This window comes from Ceratina calcarata, unplaced genomic scaffold (genome assembly GCF_001652005.2).
Source record: "Ceratina calcarata isolate Rehan_Ccalc_2016 unplaced genomic scaffold, ASM165200v1 scaffold12, whole genome shotgun sequence".
Classification (NCBI taxonomy): domain Eukaryota; kingdom Metazoa; phylum Arthropoda; class Insecta; order Hymenoptera; family Apidae; genus Ceratina; species Ceratina calcarata.
In genome coordinates this window covers 300,126-323,270 of record NW_017132978.1, presented here as the reverse complement: position 1 = coordinate 323,270, position 23,145 = coordinate 300,126, and the positions used below count along the sequence as shown (strand labels likewise).

The window sequence follows — 23,145 nt, the reverse complement described above, 5'->3', positions numbered from 1 at the left end:
AAATTTTTTTTTGGCGGAATTTCGATACATGTTTCGAATAAAAGTTGTAGGTACTATTATTATCTTCAAAAAAGGTCGTATACACTTTTCTATCTCGAATACTTGAGGAATAATCGTCAAATACTTCTTAACAAATGGAGTTAGAAGGAAATCGCATAGGACCTTCATTGCACACCATTGTGGGACGAACGTCACGGTGTTAAGCGCGCGATTATTGGTAAACGATGTGTCGAAGATTAGAGTAGAGCAGTCGATAACGATTGGACCGCGGGTTTGACGAACGAGGACGCAGTACACGTATTATACTCCGTTAAATATACCGTGGCAGTATTATCGTAGCTTCTAAGGTATAGCAATACGTTCTGGCTCAAAGCTGCGCGTTGCAGTCTAACTCCGCGTCTTTATACATAACTTAAGTATCTACGTGTACACATACACACACAGACAGACACGCATACACAAGTCGCGCGCAATCGAAGCACCGTCTCCCTGTCATTCTTGATCTTCCGTCATCGTCCCATCGCCGTTTTAATCGAGCACCTGTTCGCCGCGAGACCGAGCAAACGGATTTTACATAAATTTTATAAATCGCGTACTTCGAAATCGCGTCCCGCGAAGAAACGAGAAATCTCTCTGTGGAACGTGTCCGACGCACGCCTTTCACCCACTCCGCGGGAGTCCCTTTTAACTTCCCCTAAACTTCCCTTTTCAACTATCGGATTTAGAGTTCGCCGGATATTCTATCCGAGAAAGCTGTTCAAACACCCGTTCGTTCTTCGAAAGCGAATCCGTCGGGACTGTTTGCCTGCTCCCCGGTCCTCCTCCGTCGCCAGGCTGCGTTTAATTGCGAGGACACGGTCACGGTGATGAGAGGAGGTCGGTCGCGCGCTGGCCATTGCGCGTTGATCGCGCTGTACGTACGTTTCCGTTTGAGTCGCAGAGCGGAACGGGGATCGATAGGGGAAGGCGACCGATCCTTTCTGCCACTCCCGCAGCTTCAACAGCCCGGAGAAATTTCTCGCGTAGATAAACATTGTACTTTCACGACGCGTTCGACAGACCCGGGGTATGTACGAGGCAGCGTAGTCCGAGCACGAGCCAGCGGGCCTTCCGCGTTCGGGAGCACCTGCATATCGGATTCCGTGCGCCGCGAGTGGACCGTGAACTTTCCTGCGACCCGAATTTTCAAACATATCAATGCGAGTACGAAGAGCACGACGCCCGTACTTGGTTGTTGGCATTCGAGACGCGCTTTACCGAGCATGTTCTATGTGTGTTAGATGGGCCACGAAAAACAATAAACGGCAGACACATTTGCTCTCCGCTGACCGGCGAATCGTCGACCGAACAATATTTGCACGTAATTGCACGCGAGATCATATCGGACGAAACAAAAATTCATTCCGTTCCATCATTATTGCTTCTATCGGCGACAAGGTTTTTATTCGAATTGTTAGTTTAAATTCGAGCTGTTCACGGAATTAAGTGATACGTTTTAAAGTTGGCAGCGGAGAGGCGAAACGTGAAAACCGGAGGCAACGTTCCGTGCGACCCGAAGCTCTTGCAATAACGTCTACAATCAAAGCTTTTTACTCTCTGGGTTCTACGAGTATGTTGTATCATGTAGCTTTAAGCTTCCAATGTATATTTGTACATAACTAGAAGTAACTAACGAATTACGCGGCACCGGTTGCTAAACTCTAATGATAAGTAAGGTACACCGCAATAAATAAAAAAAAATTGGAAGAGGAGAGCGTTAGGTGATAACGATAGTGTGTAACACGCTGAATACGCTAGAGACAGAGGACTTTCTTGGTGAATTGTGATAAACTTGAGTTTTGTTATGTGCTGCTTCACTTCCCATCCGGGGCTCACCCTTCGCGACAGTCGCGTGACTCGAGATTTATCGTTATGTACCACGTTTTATTTTTGTATCGTTGAAACGCTACCGAGGAATCTGAAACAGGGTAGGTCAGAAATCGTCCACAACGTTTCTGAGATATAGAGAGAGAGAGAGAGAGAGAGAGAGAGAGAATTTTCATGTTGCTTAGTGTACGCTCGTAAAACGGATCCTTATATCATTTTCGAATATGATACCGTGGCTCTTCAACATATCCTGTTCCATCTGTTCAGAAGATTAAATCCCGGAAAATTGGAAGACGTATTTACTGCTTCTCGAGTGACGCACTACATACTCGAGCGAAATATGTGAGTAACAGTTAAAAACGGGAGGAATGAGCTTTTATTTGTAATAGTAGAGAGAAATGAAACGAGCGCAGGATCAAAACTGCATTAAATTTCAATTAATTAATCGATGCCCGAGTTATATGCGAATTGTAAGATACGCGAATCGCGTCGATCAGTCGGAACTTTATGCCCTGTTATCGGCGACGTTTTAAGACCGTGCGAGATGAACGGACCTTCGATGGATTATTAATTGACGAAGTTCGCGGGGCCATTAGCGAGGGAAAAGTTTGCCGGGTCAGCTGGCGAGTGAATATATTGAAAGAGCATTCGCGAAATTTTTTTTAGCTCGAATACCGACCGAAGCATTTCCTTTGACCGTTCCTATCGTGCATTCCCGTATGAACGCCCGCCTCCCCCCGCGGAAAATCGATGAGCCTAGCAATTTGTTTGAACGTGGACGCATAAGAGATGAGAGCGCAAAGATACTATTAGGATCCTGCGTAAAATCGCTGTATTTTTCTAACCCGAATATGTTCCCTTCTCTGTATATAAGTGTACGCGACTCGATGTATACATATGTGTCGTAAACGCGAGAGAGACGCGCGAGAGTAGCGGTTGTACATCTGTGTAAATACATCGTATCTGTAATAATCAACGACGAATCAGAGTGCGTGTGCGAATGAGTGACGACGAAATTTTCGGTGGTTCCGATCGATCGGTCTCTACCTCCTCGAGGGACACGCGAGAACACACACACGGAGTAAAAGTAATTAGGAACGTCAAAGTAAATGTCCATTAGGGGAAAGAGGGGTATGTGTGTGTGTGTGTGTGTGCCACTTCGAGCGCGGAAACGACTATGTTTTTCCTATGAATTTCTTAATCATTACTACGAATGGTCTATACAGGGCATAGATGTAAGGGACGAATGTTTAATTTGCCGAAAATTAGCGATAAGCGTGGCGAACGAGAACAAAATAAATAAATAAATATCTAAAACGCTGTATGTACTGATGGCAATATCTATACATATTCACGAGCCGGGGGAACACACGAGACACGAGGAGTCATACACACGCGGACACCTGTTAAAATTAATAAAACATAGCATAAATGAAAACGATCGTCGATTTTTAATACCACCTATTCCGTCCGTCGGTGATAAAGGTAAGTGGGTAAGATATTAAGTTCATCCCGTCGGAAACGGTTTCGGCTGTTCGCAAATTCTCGGAAAACTGTGGAGGCTGAAAGGCCGGTTCTCGCGGTATTTGTCCGAGTCGATGCAATTCGGGGTGACAATGGTCATGCCGGCTGGATGGGAGAATCGACTGAATTCAATCTGGCCAACGAAATCGATTCGCATCGACTTTTACGAATGCTTCTGAAATAAAGCCGAGCGTCCCTCGCTTCCCGTACACGTCAGCAATAGTTAAGATCTAACGGTTATACCGTTAAAGAGAGAAGAGTACGACCGAACGAAGTTTTTTACCAAACACACGAAATGGAATAAAGCATTGAACGATTCGATCGGCAAGTAATAAATGATAAACAGAAAATCTGGTAACAAATATATATATTTCTATATAAGAATATATTAAATCACATATGGTATTTAACAATTTTATATGTAACAACGCTACGAAAATAGTGTTTATCTAGAATTACACAGTATTATCTATAGTGTGGTAACTTTGGCAGTTTGCTGGAATACTTTGAAACGTTATCGATGATGACCGCGTGTACTACTCTTACGGCTATGTTCGACCTACCACAAATGCTGCTCGAATCCGATCTGCAAGAACGAAATCATAATTCACGTTAACAATAAATTCTCGTCTTAACGATCCAATTACGATCATCATCGGAGCCCGCGCAAGTAAGTATTTTGAAACGGAACACGGCTTCGCATGTTAATGAGAAAATTCTGCGAACTCGAATAAAACAAGTTGCCCGTTACGGTGCGCGCATCGTGCAAGATAAAGGATGCGGTTTGCCAGGTTCCCGAGTTTCGTATAAAATAACATAAGCGTGGAAGGAGAGAGATCTCAGGCGAACAAGCGGCGGCAGGCTTTATCCGGGGAATCGATAGGGGAATTGAAAAGCGTTGCCCTCACCTGACTCCAGAGTAATTACTTACCTTGGAGACTGCGGGTAGCTGATGTCGCGGTAATTCCGGCAAACTTAAGCCCATCTTCGCGAGCCCGAAGTCCGTGGATCGTTGGACGGGATTAGCGCGTAGCGTGTAATCTAGCCCGCCGAAACCCCCCAATTGCAGCTGCAGCCCTCCTGAACAGACAGAAACGCGACCGTCTCAAGCCTGGTACACGACGTTATCAGTAGACACGCAGACGATTCCGCGAACACGCCTGAATTCATGTCACGGGGATCGGCGGTCACCTCGGGACCAACCGGACGTGACGTAACTTCTGCTCTCGGTTATTTTTATTTAAAGGAGGTCGAACAGACGCCGGGGCGACGCGGTAATCTACTCGCGTGTTTGCGGACGACGTCTGAAAGTCTTGTGTCATACTTTGGGAATAGGCGCGTAGGGATTTGACGATGAGGCGGCGAGGCGCGATCGATAAGTGTACCTGTGGAGAACGGTTGACTCGTAGCCGGTGCAAGTTGCTGCAGCTGGCCCACGTGTTGGAGATTCTGTCCGAAATTCAAAGTTGGCACGGTTGGAACGTTCGCCGATATGCCGGCAGGTATTCCCGCAGGTATGCCGTCGCTCATCCCGCCAGGTAAACTGTTGAACACGCTCGGGGACAAGCCGGGAGGCGAAGCGGCGCCTGGAACAAGAAACAAGCTGGTTGTCTCCGTCGGTTTTTCACGTGCTCGGGCTTCCTTTTTATATTGCGTCCCGTGTCCCGTAAAAAGAACCTCGAATTTAACACCCCGGTTTTCCACGGCGAATATTAACCTCGTAGATACGGCGTGCCAGTGTTAAATCTGTTAGATTGAAAACGTCTCGGAAAAATAAAACGCGGTAGACATCGGATCGAGGCAATAAAAGAGAATTAAACATCCCTTTGGATGGTTGCCTCTCGCCTCAAGTATATCGATCGTACCTAGCGGAAGGATGCCGGTCGGCGAGACTTGAGCACCGAACGAGGAGACTCTTGGCAGCGTGGCCGTCGGGGAGACATAGTTTATGGTCTGCAACGGCCGGGAAACCGGTGACAGGGTCGCGATCGACATGCCCGGTAGCGTGATCTTTGGTTTCTCGGCCAGCGAGGCCAGTTGTACGTAGTTCGTATTCCCCGACACGGGAGATTGTTGGAACGATAGGCCGCGGTTCAGTTCCTGCTGCAGCAGATAGTTCAAAAGCGAACTCTGCAAGTTGTCCTTCAGCTTCGATTCCTCGGGTAGTACGTAATTCAACATGGAGCTCTGGATCTTGTTGCCGAAGTTGTTGCCCTCCGGTAACGGGGGGTTTAGCAGCGACGACGCGTGCTCGTTCAGTTTTATGCCGGTCTTACCCGACTGCGACAGCAGATAGCCGAGCAGAGAGACCGGCGAGTTGTTCCGCAGACCGCCGTTGAAATTATAATAAGACTGCGGCAAGCTGGTGAACTTGGCCCCCGGAAATTCAATCGGCGGCATTTTGCTACAAGGCGAAAGCGAATACTAGAGATAAAGTGGGCGTCGGTACTGAGGTCTCTAATGACGAGCCTCTGGAATTAGACGGGGGCGATCGGTCGACCAGGTAATAAATCGTGACAGTGCCATTACGTACTGTCGTTCGAAGAATACGTCCGGAGATTCTGTGGTCATGACAGGCGAGCTAGACTCCGTGGTCAAACCTGTCGACGGCTGAGCCAAGTTCGAAGATTGCTTCGCGGTGACTGGAGACTTCGTGGAATCTGTCAACGTGCTGGAACCGCCGACCAACAACTGAAAGATATTACTAATTTTTATTAAACCCATTGTGCCTACCTTCGATCATTCTGAATGATCGATAAATCCTGCTCGTCCTACATGTTTTATTACGCTCCTGGAGTAACGATGACGAATCGCGTTGGAAGTGTCACGTCGTTAGAGGACGATAACGTGCCGAGTATTTTGCTCACCGTATCGGATTTGGTGGTCTGCATTGTCGCCGCGTGCGGTACCTTCGACGAAGCCATTTTCGGCTCGGAAGTCGCAGACATATGAACTTGGTCGATAGTAGAGGAGACGGTAGATTGCAGCAACGGTTGGTGGGTGGTCGTCGAGGCCATCGGTGGTGCCATCGTCGTGGATCCTTCCTCGCTCAATGGTAAGGCGTTCTCGTACGGCGAAACTGCCGGCACGGAGGCATAGCCGAGACCATGGTTTCCTGAATAACAAGCAAATCGTTTCTCTCGAAGCAAGTATCGGAAGCAGATGCAATTTGCGTTAAAGTACTCACCGTATTTTAAGTATTCCGAGTTTCTATCGAAAGAGCTGCTAGCCAATTGCTGCACGGATTGGTCCCGAGGAGATTGCTTGTCGTAGATATCTGCGAACCGGAAATCGTCGCGCAGATACGTCTGATCCTGAGCGGCCTGTTCACTCGCGAAATTCGTCCGGCTCTTGTACAATTGTCCGTCCGCGAAGAACGAAGATTGATCCTTGAACTCTGCAGAGTCCTTCAGAGACGGGCTGTCGTCGAAGTATGGTCGACTTCTCAACGAATGTGGTTGCCTGAAGTCCACGGAATCTTTTAATTGCGTGCTGTCGTCATAGAACGAGCCGCTCTTTAGCGATTGTCCCTTCGGGTCGAAATCCCTGAAAGATGGACTGTCTTCCAGGAACGGTCGGCTTTTCAGTGACGAGTAATCTTTCAATAACGACGAATCCTTCAGGAACAATTGTTCGGGGTACGAGGAAAACTCCTGTCGATACGGTCGGCTTCGATACGGTTGGTACGGTTGCGTTTTGAACGAGTGCTCCTGGAACGGGTGGTGTTGCTCGTGAAGGGACTGATGGGTTCCTTGGTACGGCGGGAAATCTTCCAGCAAGCCGGTGTATGCCCTTCCTTTCTTATAACCAGCGACGACTACTGCCATCACGGCGATCACAATCTGTGGGAATAAAACACTCGTTCGTGCGCCGCTAATGAAGTTGTCAATACGAACGGACGACTCACCAGGTCCCTCATTATTTTTGGCGTCTTCGGGAGCTGAGGAGGAGTCGTAAAACCACGGGCGAGGATCGTCTGGCAGTCGAACGCTGGCATCGACTTGCTTATATAGCCGGTAGGAGAAAAAGCTCGCGTATTTTCCTCTTTACCAGGTTCTCCACGTCTTCCAGTTCAGGCACGAAACTGGATCTGGTAAATCTCGTATATCGAGGCCTTTCTCCTTCTATCAGAGGTTCATTGCCAGATCCACTGTGGATGCACCTGCGTTCCCGCGTGTGAGATTTAAAACCCGACGGTGAAACGGTTTTACTTTTGCCCGTATTTCTTTACTGAATCAATCACTTCTGATTGGCAGTAGTCGGTCATTAGGTATCGAACGTCTATTATAAAACTGTGCGTTGAAATTTCTAATCGCGATAAAAGTCGGGGGATCCGCAATTAGTGCGATTGATGACGCATACGTACAGCAGTTGCATGGAGTACTGCGAGTAATTGATATCCCAAACGTTTGCTATTCAGTCGACGGAGCTCGCGACGAATTCGTGCAAATATATTTCTGTCAGCTGCATAATGCGACGCATATACTTTGCGTCGCGGCCCCGCGCTTTTAAATTTCATTACCCGTTTATTTAAATGTTTATCGTTACGCGAGGCGTTTTCTGCCGCAATGCTGATAACAAGGAACCCCTCTGGCCAAAGCTACTCAGAGGCGATTCATGGGGATTCATTTTGGAAAATGACGTCGCGCGCCGTTATCGGATGTGACGTTGCTTACATTCCAAATATTTGTCGTGAGGACGGATATTCGGGCATTTCTTAAATGGAATTCATTAAAAGATTATTGCCGAGTAGTATTAATAGTTACGGGATCGTGACTAAAGAAGACGAATGATTTTAATACTTATTTAGCAGTTCTTAAAAAATTTCGCCAGGAAATTCGTCAGCGTTTTATTCGGAGGGGAAATAATTTTTCTTATCATCGACAGCCACTCTTCGGTTATAATTAACAAATATTGCTTCGGTACGTGCGATCGATCTCTCCCGCGAGGTTATCGCCGGACCATTCTTCTTCTGGACGATGCCAGATACCTATTTAAGACCCGGGAATTAAGAGATAAATAACACAGTAAATAAGTACGTGTCAGGGATTTTTGTTTCAATCTGAACGCTGTTATGAAAGGATTAGAGTATATCGGGCGGACACTCTTAACCATTTAGGTCTTGCAGAATCATTCAGTTACGAAGTTTGAATTGAGATAGAATATCAGCTGAGTTACGTTCGCTGAAGGCAATTGGCAGCCGGGAGAACTTTCATAGAGAAGAGAATCCGGTCACTTAAACTTTCACGCCTAATAGGCAACGGCAGAACCAGACGTAACCGTGAAAAAAATTGTATATTTTATTAACAGGTCAGCGACGGGACTGGCCATGGTGAATCGCGATGAGTGAACCGCCTAATTGGACGTTCGGTCAAGATTCGTTCACTGCGTGTGCTCGCAGCCTTTTTACAGTGGCTGTTAATTAACGACTGTAGAAATAAATGCAAATGGAATTTTGAAAAAAATTATTCTTTTTTGCAATATATTTAGAACTCCAAATTAATATTTTCCACAGCATTAAATGGTACATGAATCGCTACTTTGTAATTCTTGTAAAAATCAACTAACTAATTTTGTAGTTAATGAACGACAGTAGAAATAAATACAAATTGTTTTTTTAAAAAATAAGAATTCTTTTATATTGTATTTCCCTACACAATCGTACGTCTTTCAAAACGTGTCCAAAAACCACACAACTTTTCCATTTTCGAAGAGGCGCCCATTTCGAAAGGTCGTTAGGCGAGAGATATTTCCCCCTCCTTGAAATATTACCGAATCCGAGGCGAACGAAACTTTTGATTAATTCCCCACTGCGCCTTCGGCTTTGTAAATTTATCTACGTACATATACGAAACGTTTTTCGTTTGTCACCATTTTTTATTTTGTCACACGGCCGTGTATCTCTGTTACGCACTGGTTGTTTGTCATCCAGTATTTGTTTTATTCAAATAAAAACTTCACATTCGATCGCATTTCGATGTCCCAATATCTGATAGTGAAATACGGACGTTTTGTTGATCGGCGAACGCGAAACGAAAACTGTTCACAAGATTAGGCGATCGTTTCCTTATTCTCCAACGGTACGATGGAACCGGTTAATCATCCCACGCACCTTAGGAGATTTAAAAGTCCCGTGTGCATGCCTCAACCTGATTTTCTCCTCTTTCGCGTCGACCAGGAAGCGCGCAAGGGTGGAATTAATTTGCTCGCACTCACGAGGAGTGAGATCTTTGTTAGACATTTTTTACCGGACTTTTATGGGGCAAGTTCGAGATCGTTCGTTCAAGTTCGCTCGTCTCGCAAAACTGGACGGGAACCGGTTTGCCCGCGAGGTCATTACGACCGTTACGTCGTTTGGCAACTCTTTACAAGATTATTAGAAAATCGATAACCGCTGTTATTTCGAGTGACTCCTTACGGAGGCGCGTTAGGTGTCGAAATAAAGGAGACCCCGGAGAAATTCAAATGGACCTAGGTGGATACGTTCACGGGGAGCAATTGAATGGGAATGTCTATGGTTAAGACGCGACGAACATCACGCGAGGATTGCGCGGTGTCTCCGGCATTACTGCGTCGCTGTGCGGAAGTTAAACCGATAAAAATAAATAGGAACGAAGTTTCGGTAGCGGTGAACTTTTTCCATTTGTACGTTTCCTTGATCCCCGCGTTGCGGTCGCGCGAACTTGTTCCCGATACGTTATCACGAGAAGTCGTTTCCCGATCATGCATACGGGAAAGTCGTACCCAGCGGCAATCAGTTTTCTTGATATACGCGCGTCGGGGATTTAAAACGATCGCGTTTAAAGATCGGCATCTCCGTCGTATGTAAATACCACGGGCGCGTTCCTCGTCCGAGTACACGGTGGTGAACGGTGGCAAACATTGAATGGGGTGGCTGTAGGAAAATTCTGTCCCGCGTCGGCCGATGAATAAAACAGATAAGAGAGAATTTGGAAGTACGTATCCGACGATATTTAAACAATATCCCAAGGAAAATTCGCGCACGTTTCGTAGGACACGAGAGGGGTGACGCGTGACCCGTTCGACAAGAGAATTTTGGTGCCGAAAGCCGTCCTGCTCCTTTATCGTTAAACTTCGCCTCTGGGGGACCGAATTTCTACACGCTGCGCCGCGTATACATATATACGTTCAATTTAAACAGCTACCGGTTACACATCTGGCCGGCAGTCACCGCCGTTCCCTCTCCGTTCCGCATCGTGCAAACGTCGGCCGTTGGTTAATGTAATAACCGAATGAATTCCGGTGAATGTTGCCGTGCCGGCCGATTCTCTCCAAGAATATCGATGCAGGCGGAAAAAGAAAAATTCGTTGACAGCGTACGCGGAAATATGTCGCAATCATCGATGCTAATGTATTCGACGGATTTGCCCAGAAAGGTAGCCGCGCGTAATATAATATTCGGTACATGGGAGTCGAACAGCCGCGGACTTTGATTCTTCATTCGTATTCGGCCGTCGAACAATACGCCTTTATTCAAGATCGAATTTGCGACTAACCGTATGCGTATTACGGCATGAAAATAGCTGAACCGGGCAATCGTCGAACAATTTCCACGAATTTGCCTACCGAATCTATTGACGAGGATTGAAAAGAAGAAATTGCCAACGGCAAGGTACTGCAGATTTCCTTCGACCGATTTATTTAAAATGGCAGATGATTAAAAATGGTCACGAACAGGTCGGGTGATATATAGTAATCTCGTCCGTCTTGTAAAAATCGACGTTCGATCTTCTCTATTTAACGCCGAGTTCGAGACAAGCGAAGCGTGGTGCAATTCGATTTCACCGTTTTTTTTCCTCCGCCTTCTGTTAAACGGTAATTTCGGATCGAACGGCCGGTCGTTCGGGTGATCGATCAGAGCGGACTATTCGCGTGAATAATCAAATAGAAAGTTCTGTAAAGGTCCGCGGCGGTGGTCGCGTAGCTCGCGTAAATCACGCCGCCGCTGACTCGTATCAGGGAGATGAGTAGGTTCCTCAGTTTTGCTCGAAGGTTGAGCCGTCGGGGAAGGAAAGCAATTACGAAATGGCTCTCGTCCTTTTCCCGGGGCACGTACCGAGCCGGTACGCGAAATGTACAACCGAGTGCCGATGCCTTGCATATAACATGTGCACGCTGTGTTACGACACGTGTCACGGAGGAACGCGCGTCCACAAATCATCCTCAGACGTTACGTTGTTTGATGAAGAAGGAGGAGGTATGCAAACCAGACTCGATTGGTAAACCAAATAATGGAAATTATTTGATTGATTTCTGTAGAACAGGCGACTGGTTGGATGTCATTAGGTTTCGTCATAATTAAATTCGTGGAGTCGGTCGACGAGGGGATGGGTGTTTAGAAGGATTCATTTATAGGTGAACACGATTAACGAGTTAATTAACCAGGTAGCTGAGCCAGTAGGAATGCGTCGTTAGTCCGGCGAGCGAATACACCAGCGATGAAATTCGATTCTAATGTACGTAGATGGAGGGCTCAGCTGTAGCGACGGGTTGGTCAGTGACACTCCGGGTAACATCAAAGGAAGCGCGGAATGCGAGTTAATTTGGTACCCGGGAAGGCCGGAACGAGGGTTAAGAGAAATGGAGGAGAGGGAAGACGGTACATACGGGCTTTCCGACGAACACACGAGAGAGAAGCCGTTGACGCGACGGTCGTAGCACCCGAAAAAGGGGACCGTCATGCATATTCAAAACGAGGGGTTTACACCCCTGCGGTACGTCGAGTTAGTCAGCTCGGCCAAAAAGAGGAGCAAGTTTATTTCTCAGCGGTGGCATCGTCGCTCTCGTTACTCGCTTTTCACATTGCGCTTTTCCTTTGGGGCAAAACCCGTTTCTCCCACGACTTGGTTTTTTCTTAAATCTCGAAAGTGCGTTTTCATACGACGTCCACGTAGAAACATACATATTCCGTTTTCGTTTCAATTATGCACCTCTACGATTTTATATTAATTCAAACGCGTGGCTCTTCGTCGTCAGGTCTTTCTGGTTGCGGTCGAAGGATTTATAAAAACGCTTCCGAGAAGTAGTAAATTAGTCGAGTATAAACGGTTTCGCCTATTTTACGATTCAGTAACACGACTGATGGAGTCTATAAGGAAAGATGTATTGCGAGTATGTACAAGTTCCGAGCAAGTTGTCTACTTGGACGTGCGAGCTCGTATAAAAACGCTATTTAGCCGTGTCCCTCACGGATCTGGAGTGCCACACCTGAGCGTACTTTCTGTTAAAGAAAAATCCTCTTGGCTGGTGATTCAGCTTTTAAGACCGCTACTGTCCACCGGGTATAAGATTTCTACGTGACCGGGTCTCGAACGAACGATATAATTTAATGAAAACTCGAAATATTCGCGATTTTATTTAAATGACTGTCTCTGCACAATGGAAATGGTCTGTAGAAAGGAAGACTCGTTCTCGTTGATCTGTAAAATGGAATGGAGCGTGCATTCCGAGACGTCGCCGACAAAGGTGGTCGAAGCCGTGCTCGTTCGAGCAAATCAGCAGGAAACGAGGAGACAGGTCCATTCCTCTTACTCCCGACGATCGAACCGAGTATTCCGTAGATGATACGCCTCCCGGCTCACCTCGTTTTTATCGACCTGAACTCCGGACACCTACGCCTGCTACGGAGGAGTTTCAGACAGAGAGCGCGACGATGCCGTTCAACGGGAATTTCTCGGCTCTTGGCTCGTCCGATAAGCCTCGCAATCCTCTTGCACCTATTGCCGGTTCGTTCGTTCCTCGTCTCGCTTGGTGACGAAGCTAACTCTGATCCGACGTTACAAGCTAACGAGGATTAGGAACGCCGTCATGTGCAGAGTTAACAAGTTTCAGCTACAAAGTTTCCCGGTCCATTACGTCCCGCGACGTCGCGACGGGTTCACTGAATTTTGCCGTACGTCAAAAAACTAGGAAACGCAGACGTAGGCGTTATCTACTTTGCACAATGCGATTCCGCTTAACCGGATCCCCGCACGAATTAAATCCCAGATGCTGGTTAGACGTGACGCGGCAATTAAACGTCGACGGGATAATTTTATTGGCGAACAAGTCTATTCCTGGCGGCTGATGAGACACTCGCGGTCTTGTTTTATTTTCGCTACGGCGACTGTAGATCAGAGTGGCATGTTTATTAACACGATCTGTCCGCGGGTATAGGTATCCGTCTTCGGATCAGATATTTATATCGTCTGATTCAAACCCTCGTATCCACGCTGGAACGCGTTCGCCTTTCCCCGATCGCGTTTAAAACGCGCCCCGGCTTGAAACAATTGTCCGCGCTTATATGCCCGTGCACGCGGAATCCCTAATTTTAATTAACCGCGGCCTAAATTGGAACGCGCCCGGACGTCCGTGAAATTGAATAAAAAGTATGTTTAATTCCGGGAAATGTTGATTACGGGAAAAAAGGATCAACGCGCGTTCATTTCTACGCTCTTCTGATTCCCAATTGAAATTATACAAATACTTTAATTATACACCCAACCGCACACATTAATTTTATATATACCAACACGTACGTACGTACGTACGTGTATACGTTTCGTTCCTGTTTAGTAGTTGGTTTTCCCAGACGAAGTGGAATCTGCAGATTGTGGTCAGACACGTAAGCACTCGACGTAATATAGAACGAAATTTTTCTTTCGTGTTCGCGTCGATATATCGATCGATAGGATGTTCCAAGTTTTAAATAGGAGTTTATTATTATTTTTCGTAAATTAGTTTATATATTTATTAATTTATTGAGGGGAGTAGCAGGTGTCGTTTTTACTGACAGAGCTTCGGAAACAGCTGCGATGCGAGGCAGCGGCACATGCGCGCAGGAGAAACGGACGGTATCGAGCCAGACTGGTGGCTTGCCCGTCAACAGACGGTGTCGCACCGTCAGTTTCTTCCGCCGCGCCTGAAAGGCGTTCAGTGCCGCACCGAAGAAACGCGCGCTCCTCCATCTCGTTGAAACAGCCACTGCGTTACGATCATTTTTTTTTTTCAATCCCCGTCGAAACGGAGACAACGCGCGAGACCGCGCGGATGCAGGGATGGCCGTGAAAGAAATGTAATCGAACCGCGGGTCGTGTCAGCACAGCTGCCGTCATTCAGCCGGTAATTTTATACACGGTAAGGCCAAGACACCTTACAGAAATTTCGTTCACGACGGAGCAGCGTAATTGATGTACGTACGCTGGTGTGCCCGTGTGCGCGTTTATACGCGCGTGTGTGCGTGCGCGCGTCCGACATCGTACACGACCGTCCATGGTTACTGCACGTCACGGGCACGTTGCGTTTCATCCGAAGCCTTGGCTCGCTCGCCGACCGTAGAAACTGTCTTTTAATAAATGCACGCGAGATCGTCGAGGCAGATTGCGATTGGAATTTCCTATCGTTTTGGGGAACGCGTTTGAATTTTTCTAATTGTCACATCGGTCGAAACGTAGTTGGGACGTTATCAGAATAATTGAAGAGCGTTTCTCCCAGCGAGATAGCCAGGCATTGAGCGTCGAGCACACACACGCATTCGCTAGTATTGCCTCGATCCGAGTTCCCCGTCGCTCTAAATCTTGTTCTCTGTCTCTGTCTTTCCCTTTCTCTTTCGTTTCCTATGTTTCTATCCCGGTTCGACCGTTCGCCCTGTCTTTTTCTCGCCATCGACTTCTCTCCACCCCATCCTCCCTCGCGTTTGTTCTCACCGCTCATGCGTGCTGACACGCGCGAGCATTGTATTCCGTGCGTGCGTCCCGTGCACGCACACTCCCGGAAACGGTGGTATTATCAGCCGCGTGTAAAGCCGGAGAGTTAAACGCGTCCGCGGCGAACTTGACGAGTCGACGATTTGCTAATTATCGTCGATCAACGCGAACGTCGCCGTGACGCGCGGCGCGAGAAAATTTCGATAGGGGGGAAAAACGGTCCGGGAGATCCGCGCTCGACCCTGACTGCCAAGCGCGTCCCGTAGGGATTTTCGAGGTCAAGGGAATAGGTAGCGTGGCCGAGGAGCAGCGGGGTAAACACGCGGCGCCCACCGTCCAATGGATTTGACGTGAAACGACGACCCGTCGTCGTCGTCGCGTCACCGAACTTCCATTACGAGATATTACCTTCGCCTTGCCGTCCTCGACGTTAACTTGTCATCGGCCATCGGTCACTCGTACTTCTTGATCGCCGGTTTTAACCTTCGCGCAGAAAATCGTTGTTCAACGTATCCGTCCCGTCACGTCGCCCATGCGGAAGCGCGCGATTGTCAACCTATCCCGAGCCGACCGGGATTGCATGTCTAATACGTACTTGAACTGTTGCACCGTCTACAGGTGATCGCGTCAGAATTGACGGACGAGCTTTTTGTTCCCATTGTGTTCGATCTCGATGCGTTTATAGGCAATCGCTCGGCTATCGATCGCATCTACTAATGTTTCCAGTGAAATTGTCAGACGCGACATTCGCAAACATTGACACAGATGATTAATTACCGCTGTCAGGCTAAAAACAACTTACGCCCCGTGGGTTTCGCACGGGCGCCTGCATAAATCATTACCGTTTCGCGTAGATATCGAGTCGGCTACGCTGTCATATTTTATATACGCGTTCATGAATCCACTGAATTAATTGCGCTCGGACTTTGCATTCGAACGTAAACAAAGTCTGTACATGGCGGACGTCGATAATTTCGCAGCAAGAAAAAGTATGATTTTTTTTTTAAGCCAGACCGTGCTAGACGGTTCTTCGTTTAATGCCGGCCTATACGGGAGGTCGTGACCCTCATTTATTTCTATTCTCCTCGATCGGCCGTGTTAAGCCGTCGGCGTCGCGGCGGCTTAATTCCGGTCTCACGACGGAAGTTATGTAATTATCGATTTACGAGCGGCAATTGAACGACGAACCACTTGTCGAGTTAATCCGCGGAACCGGACTTGGAGCGGACCGAGCAAAAGCTCCGCCGGCGACTGAACAAATATTTTTCCACCGGCGTGTACCACTTATGTGTATCGCAGCGTAAATGTTTGCGCTGTATTTATGTACGAGCGCGTAATGGCCACTCGAGGGACGATGTCGGGATTTCGAAAACGTCCCGGCGCGTGAAAAGCCCGGGGCGCGAGGACCCGGGGGAGCACGTGCGCGCCCTGCGGTTTTCATTCATTTAAAGGGACCTTTTACCGCCGCGGCGATAGTTTCATTCATTTCGCGGCCGACTCCAAGATCAAGGCGTTACGTAATATTGCATAAGCGCGCAGTGTACACACGGTTTCGTGATCGAGCCGGAGATTACCCGCGCGGTGTATGCACATACATTACCCGTTTAATAACTCGCGTTCGTTCGTGCGCCGTAAAATGTACATCTATCACGATGTATATACAACGTGCATTCTATTCTACGTATAATGGGAGATCTCGTTTTCATCTTGGGTAACGTTATACCACCTGCCGGAGACCTGGTTTTCCCGGATGTACGCGCCACTGCTCGGAGATAATCAAATTCTTGAATTCCAATATATCCGGTTAGACTAAATGCGTTCGAAGATCAATACGTGCTCCTCGTGGAGAACGCGAATGTTGATATACGAGCAAACGAAAGTAGTTGCTTCGTGAACTCAGTGTCAAGGAAGCCACGGGCGTTACGACACGCGCTCCCACTTTCACGACGAAAATACTTGTTACACGCGCTTAACGCGCTACAAGCTTCCTGAGAATTCGTTTACTCAGCCAGAAAACCTTTCCCATCTCTGCCAGGGATGGGAGGCCTGAGGGACGCATTATTTTTGTAACACGTGTCCACTCGATTGGCGAACAAATTTTTTAACTTTCTCTAATTTAATTACGATTGATTCGTAAACAATTTTGTTATATATTTTATTCTCTGATATTAATAACTATTGGATTTATACTGATTGCGATGAGAAACACGTGCAGAAGTTTGGAACTCGTTCCGAAAATACCAGTTCTTTCGTACTTATGCTTCTTCTTATTCTCTTCTCCCCCTAACGTCGAAGCTTTCTTACTCACATTTTCGTGATTACTCTTCCTGAAACCTACCATCGACGCTTTTGCTATTACGTCGCGCTCATATACCTAAACAATTAGGGTGGACGTCATTAGCTGAGTTCTGCAAAACTTCCTCTTGCGTCAATTAAGATAACTCTCGATAAGGCGAGGCGGGATATCCGCGGATGATAGAAACGTTGATAGGTGCTCGACCTTTCGCGGCTGATAAATCCGGCAAATAATAATGGTCAGCGAGAGATAAGCGTTTTATTAATTACGCTTCGTTAGCCTCGTGTATTCGCCTGAATTCCAAGCGCCGATAATTCAGCCTCGGTACACTGTTGACTCGCGAAAAGTACGCGTCGAATATATTAGCATGTACTTACTTGCAAAAGGAAGCGGATTTCGTTATCAGTACTTCCGATGTAAAAATACGTATTCTAGTAAATTACAGGGAATGTCACTTTTCTCGATGTTTGTTTTTTAACGCAATGGCCTATTAAGTCAAAGACGATCGACCTATTTCTTTGTAAACATTTCGCACGCTCGTATCAGAGATCGGATGTTCAGGTCTTCTGATGACCGGAAACTAGGTAACGGGTTGTTTGACAGCGGTGTGAAATATGCAGTAAAGATTAGATCGTTCACTGAGTCCAATTTGTGTACCGATTCCTATATATAGACGCGGTGACCTTGATTCTAAGAAACTTTATTCTGCTTTTATTGCCGCAGGTGCAGCGCGGGACTAAGATGTGCAAGCCAGCCAGGAAGAAACGCTCTTAACGCCGTGAGTGATCCATACTTCCGACACGTTCTATAAAGAAATATATAAATGTGAAAAGTCTCGACCCACGGGTGATAGTTGAATTCTTTTCCATTCTCTTCGATGCTTTCAGTGACCTTTAGGGAGATAAAGCTTTTTCAATCGCCTACACGCGAGCGATCTCTAATTCTGATTACTGCACAGAGACACCGGCTACTCCCGTGACAAAAATCCCGCGCAGGTGTACCCCGTCACCGTTCTATTTTCGTCCACTCGTTTCCGTCTATGGTTTGTCCCAGTTTGCAACCGAGGAATAAAGGTCAATCAGTGCAACGATGCCGAGAAATCCCTTGCGCTTCGGTACAGCATCGATCGGTCGAAAAAAAAAAAAAAGAAAATTCCTAACGGTGACGCGAGCGTGATCCGTGCAGCTGGGAGAGCTTCCCGTTTCGAGTGGCCTTGGTCGTTGCCTTCGGAAATTGCGATCTCTTTATCAGAGGCAAACGGGGTTGCGATCGAGATTTCGTTACGTTCAGTTTCAAAGAGTAACGAACAGCGACAGCCGAGTAAAATGGGTTAAGAAACGCGGTTATCTCGGTCCCCCGGGATTGGGTATCGGGGCCGAGGAAATACACACCGCGTCGTGTTGGGAACGTTAACTCGATTGACGCTCTCGCCTAAATTCTGCGCGGACGTGCGTTACGCTCGCCCCGGCTCGTTCGGTTTCACTGGCAAACGAGGTTCCTCCCTTTAGGAAGCCGTTGATCGCCGTTCCGCGAGCGAACCTTTCCGTTTAACGAGATCAACGTTTAATTAGATTGCAGGTGAAAGAGGCTGCGCGGCGTGTGTCCCGTTCATTCTACCGGGTTAATACTCGATTGAGGTTGAGGAAATACTGTTAAGAGAGCGACCACGGTTAATCGAACCGGCGGCGCATCGATTACCGCCTCTGTGCGACCTGTGCAGCCTCGTTCGAAATAAATGAATACCGTCAAAGGGCGGTGTCGCGTTTCCTATTCCTCGTCGCGGCTTTCGTAACCTAGGGATACGCCACTGGAATCGCTGATGTGACCCGTGCAATTGAAACGACGACTTTCTATTGAAATTTCCACGAATATTATTGGAAATTCGTTGGACGAATCGAGGTTTGCCGGCAGGAATCTGACGAGATCGCGCATTAATCGACACGGATATATCGGCGCGGGAAAGATGACGAAGAGGTTCGAGTTCAATTGGCAACCTGAGGTGCCGTTGCCGCTACGTCAGGGATCCGTGTTCGACCGTTGGTCCGAGGAGAAGGACAACACGGACCTCGAGGTGAATTGTACGTTCAAGGCCGACGAATACGGTTTCTTCATCTACTGGCAGAGCGAAGGAAGGGTGAGCGCGCCTCTTTTGTTACGTGCCTATTGTTCGAACGAATTCACCGTGTCATACCACTTGTCACGCGGTTAATTATTACCTCCGCCTTACATCACTTAATTCGACTGGTTCGTCTCTCGCGGAGTTCTTTTTACTGCGCCGGGGAATGTAAATCGTTTTACGTATTTTGCATATCTTGGCATGAGGAATCGCCTTCGGTTAGTTATATTATGATTTCGAAAACGTCGTACATTGTTGTGTATGCAAACGGACCCGTGCCGAGAAAACCAATAAATAACCATCCAGCTTTATGCAGGCGAACTTCGTCCTAATGAATATAAACTCCGCGGATATAAAATTAAACCAAAGGAAATATTTTGCCTCCCGTATTTTATACAGCTTTCTGTTGCTTTCTGTTCCGAGCACAGGACGGAGACGTGATAGAGCTGTGTCAAGTGAGCGACATACGCGCCGGTGGATTACCGAAGGTAATTAAACATTCTTAATCAGAACGGTGATAAATAAAATAAAAATCAACTGGGTGGATTCGAGAGTTGAGCATTGCAAACTCGGTCGCTTTGGTGCCGATCGATAGCGGCCACCGAAAATATTTGTATTTCATTCGAAACGTCTATCCACATATTTTCATATATATATAGATTTACCGACATTTCGACTTCGATCGCTGCCAGAGCAGAGAACACACTTCCGTGTTCTCTGGCATCTTTTTAAGTAACCAATCAGCGAGTGTTTGAGGATCGATTTAAAATTTTCCCCAGGACCCGAAGCTGTTCGAGAAGCTCTTGTCGAAACACGGGATCCAATTAGAGGAGAAAAGTTTAACCATCTGCTCCGGCGTGGATTACACCAATATTAATTACCAGCACGTCATCTGCCCGGACCCAGCGACGGCTAAGGTAAATTTGCTCGTTAAAGTAATCATTCGATTACTGTAGTAAAAAAAAAACGGAATTGGACTGGATATTTGCTGAAAATTACGGGAAATTTCCTACGTCGTCCCGGTTGACATTCGTCTAATTAGAAGAGAACCCGTGGCTGCGTATTACCGCATCGATTTTCGCGGAAAGAGTTTTCCAATTCATTGGTTCAGCAATTATTGTCATAATCAATAAGCCCACACGTTTCCTATGCCCCGTGACAGATATGGCTGGACGGAATACGATCGATTACGCACAACGTGAAAGCCAACAACGTTTGCCCTCTCACCTGCTTGAAGAAACAGTAAGTTTGCTGATGCAATTACACACGCCTTACCCGTGGAATGATAATCGTTCGCCTCGAACTTTTCCAGACGTAAATCCGGGAAAAGTTCTTTTTATTTCTGACCGCGTCTATTTTAAAACCTTGCAAATTATTTTAGTCGGTGGAAACAAAGAATTGTATATCTTTCATGTATTTTGCTTAGCACTTTGTAAACCGTTCTTCTAAGAAGAACAAAAATAAAATTGTATTCTAGTCCCGTTGTAATAAAAATCTCTAATTTGAAACAGAATCGTATTACACGAACCTTCCAAATAGAACCAGAAACGCTTAAAAATAGAATTACGAAATATACAATTATTTTAGAATTGCAGTAAATTTATGAAAGTATTCAAGTATTAAAAATTAAAGCGTGAAAGTTAGGCACGGTTTCGAGGCTGAAAACTAAACTACTATTCTTCCAGTTGGATGAGGCTTCGAATGCTGGTCGATCCGAATGGAAAAGTTCCAGTGAAAGTGGTCGCGAGGACTTTCGCCTCCGGAAAAACGGAAAAGCTTGTGTATCAGTGTCTCGCCGAGTTAGGCCTACCCAGCGAAAAGGTATCATACCTAAGAAACACGTTCCCCTCGATTACCTGTGCTGAGACTTTGTATGATGTTGCAGAACGACGTGATCGAGCCGGACGACTTCACGTTCGAGGCGTTCTACGCGCTGTACCACAAGATCTGCCCGCGGAACGACATAGAGGAATTGTTCCAATCGATGTGAGCGCAGTGAACGTAATTCCCTATAAGCGCAGGGACATTGGGTGTAATGATCGACTGTTTCAGCACCCAAGGCAAAGCGGACACGATTAATTTGGAGCAGTTGGTTACATTCTTGAACGAGAAGCAACGCGACCCGACTCTGAACGAGATCTTGTACCCGCTTTACGACGACAAGAGAGCGTTCGAGATCATAAACGATTACGAGCAGAATGAGACGGCGCGGAATCAAAGTAAGCCGGCGTCCGATCCGCTTCATCACAGCCCCCCGCTCAGCTTGCTTCACTCGATTATCGCGCCTGAGTGTTCGAATTAGTTTGTACCTGCGACGTGGCATCCTTTCAGAAACAATCACGTCCTTTCAGAAACGATGACCAAGGATGGTTTTATAAGGTACCTGATGTCCGACGAGAACGCGCCGGTCTTCCTCGACCGGCTCGACGTCTACATGGACATGGACCAGCCGTTGTCCCATTACTACATCAACTCCAGCCACAATACTTATTTAAGCGGCAGACAGTTCGGTGGAAAGAGCAGCGTGGAGATGTACAGACAAGTGCTGCTCGCTGGATGCAGGTAACTCCGAGGAAATTAATATTAAGGATGTATTGGCTATACAGTCAATCCCAAAAGTTTATGCACTTTAGAAACGCATTTTTTAAAAAGAAATCACACGTCGGAAGAACATTACTAATAATAAACAACAAAAAAAAAATTTTCGATTTTTCCGAAATTTTTCCAAGGGGTACACCTTCAATTTTTCGAAATTTTCGTTTTTTGCCCATAACTCCCAAATGGATGGACTTAGAGGAAACTTTATAGGATCATTTTGTAGGGGGCGACGAGAGCTACAATCTTTACATAAAACTTTCTCGCTAGCACCAATAGTTTAGGAGTAATTTGCAAAAAACTGTTTTTCGTTTTTTGCAAATAACTCGTTAACCATTGACACTAGCGAAAAGTTATTATATAGAAATTGTAGCTCTCGTCGTCCCCTACAAAATGATTCTAAATACGCCCTCCTACGTCCATCCGTTCGGGAGTTATTGAGGAAAAACGAAAAGTCTTGTTAAAAGCGAAAGAGCTCGGCTAAAAAGTTCATCGTCGCGCCATCTAGCGTTCACGGCTGCGAACCATGCTTGACTCCAGTACGTACAGCAATATTTCTGCAATTTTTGTTTTTCGTCAATAACTCCCGAACGGATGGACGTAGGGGGACGTATTTAGAACCATTTTGTAGGGGACGACGAGATCTACAATTCCTCTGCAAAAAGATTTCGCTAGTGCCAATCGTTAACGAGTTATTTGCAAAAAACTGTTTTTCTGTTTTTCGCAAATAACTTCCGAACGGGTGGAGATAGGGTGACGTGTTTAGATCCATTTTGTAGAGGACGATGAGATCTACAATTCGTATATAATAGTTTTGCGCTAGCATCAATAGTTCACGAGTAATTTGCAAAAAACAGTTTTTCGTTCTTCGTCTATAACTCGTTAACCATTGACACTAGCGAATTCTTTTTGCACAGAAATTGTAGATCTCGTCGCCCCCTACAAAATGAGCTTAAATACGCCCCCCTACGTCCATCCGTTCGGGAGTTATTGAGGAAAAACGAAAAGTCTTTTTAAAAGTTCGCTAATTCTTCGGGCGAATT

The 23,145-nt window shown here is 46.6% G+C and overlaps 2 protein-coding genes across 7 annotated transcripts in view; one reads left to right on the top strand and one right to left on the bottom strand.

The window, feature by feature from the left end:
- Positions 1–3,781: 3,781 nt before the first annotated feature.
- On the bottom strand, positions 3,782–16,942 carry LOC108625509 (uncharacterized). 4 transcript variants are annotated; one of them, XM_026813981.1, is made up of 9 exons: positions 15,504–16,942; positions 7,298–7,552; positions 6,578–7,232; positions 6,258–6,505; positions 5,924–6,081; positions 5,256–5,794; positions 4,776–4,976; positions 4,322–4,470; positions 3,782–3,976 (listed from the first exon to the last, which is right to left on the bottom strand). In XM_026813981.1, exons 2-9 carry the CDS (start codon positions 7,385–7,387, stop codon positions 3,950–3,952), a joined length of 2,067 nt encoding a protein of 688 aa, XP_026669782.1. In that variant the 5' UTR covers positions 7,388–7,552; positions 15,504–16,942; the 3' UTR covers positions 3,782–3,949. The 4 variants fall into 4 exon arrangements, with proteins under 4 accessions (XP_026669782.1, XP_026669780.1, XP_026669772.1 ...); XM_026813979.1 differs by having other exon boundaries at positions 6,258–7,232; positions 15,504–15,578; positions 15,691–16,942; XM_026813971.1 differs by having other exon boundaries at positions 6,258–7,232.
- LOC108625895 (1-phosphatidylinositol 4,5-bisphosphate phosphodiesterase) overlaps positions 14,309–23,145 on the top strand; it is a 13,718-nt gene continuing 4,881 nt past the window's right edge. For 2 of the 3 annotated variants that reach the window (XM_018026237.2, XM_018026228.2), the window contains exons 1-10: positions 14,310–14,526; positions 18,115–18,169; positions 19,303–19,525; positions 19,936–19,995; positions 20,287–20,424; positions 20,670–20,749; positions 21,193–21,328; positions 21,393–21,493; positions 21,560–21,726; positions 21,859–22,069. In XM_018026237.2, coding sequence (XP_017881726.1) covers positions 19,355–19,525; positions 19,936–19,995; positions 20,287–20,424; positions 20,670–20,749; positions 21,193–21,328; positions 21,393–21,493; positions 21,560–21,726; positions 21,859–22,069 — 1,064 coding nt within the window. In that variant the 5' untranslated portion in view covers positions 14,310–14,526; positions 18,115–18,169; positions 19,303–19,354. Of the gene's footprint in view, positions 14,527–18,114; positions 18,170–19,302; positions 19,526–19,935; positions 19,996–20,286; positions 20,425–20,669; positions 20,750–21,192; positions 21,329–21,392; positions 21,494–21,559; positions 21,727–21,858; positions 22,070–23,145 lie in introns of all 3 variants that reach the window. The other variant, XM_026813961.1, reaches the window with a different exon arrangement.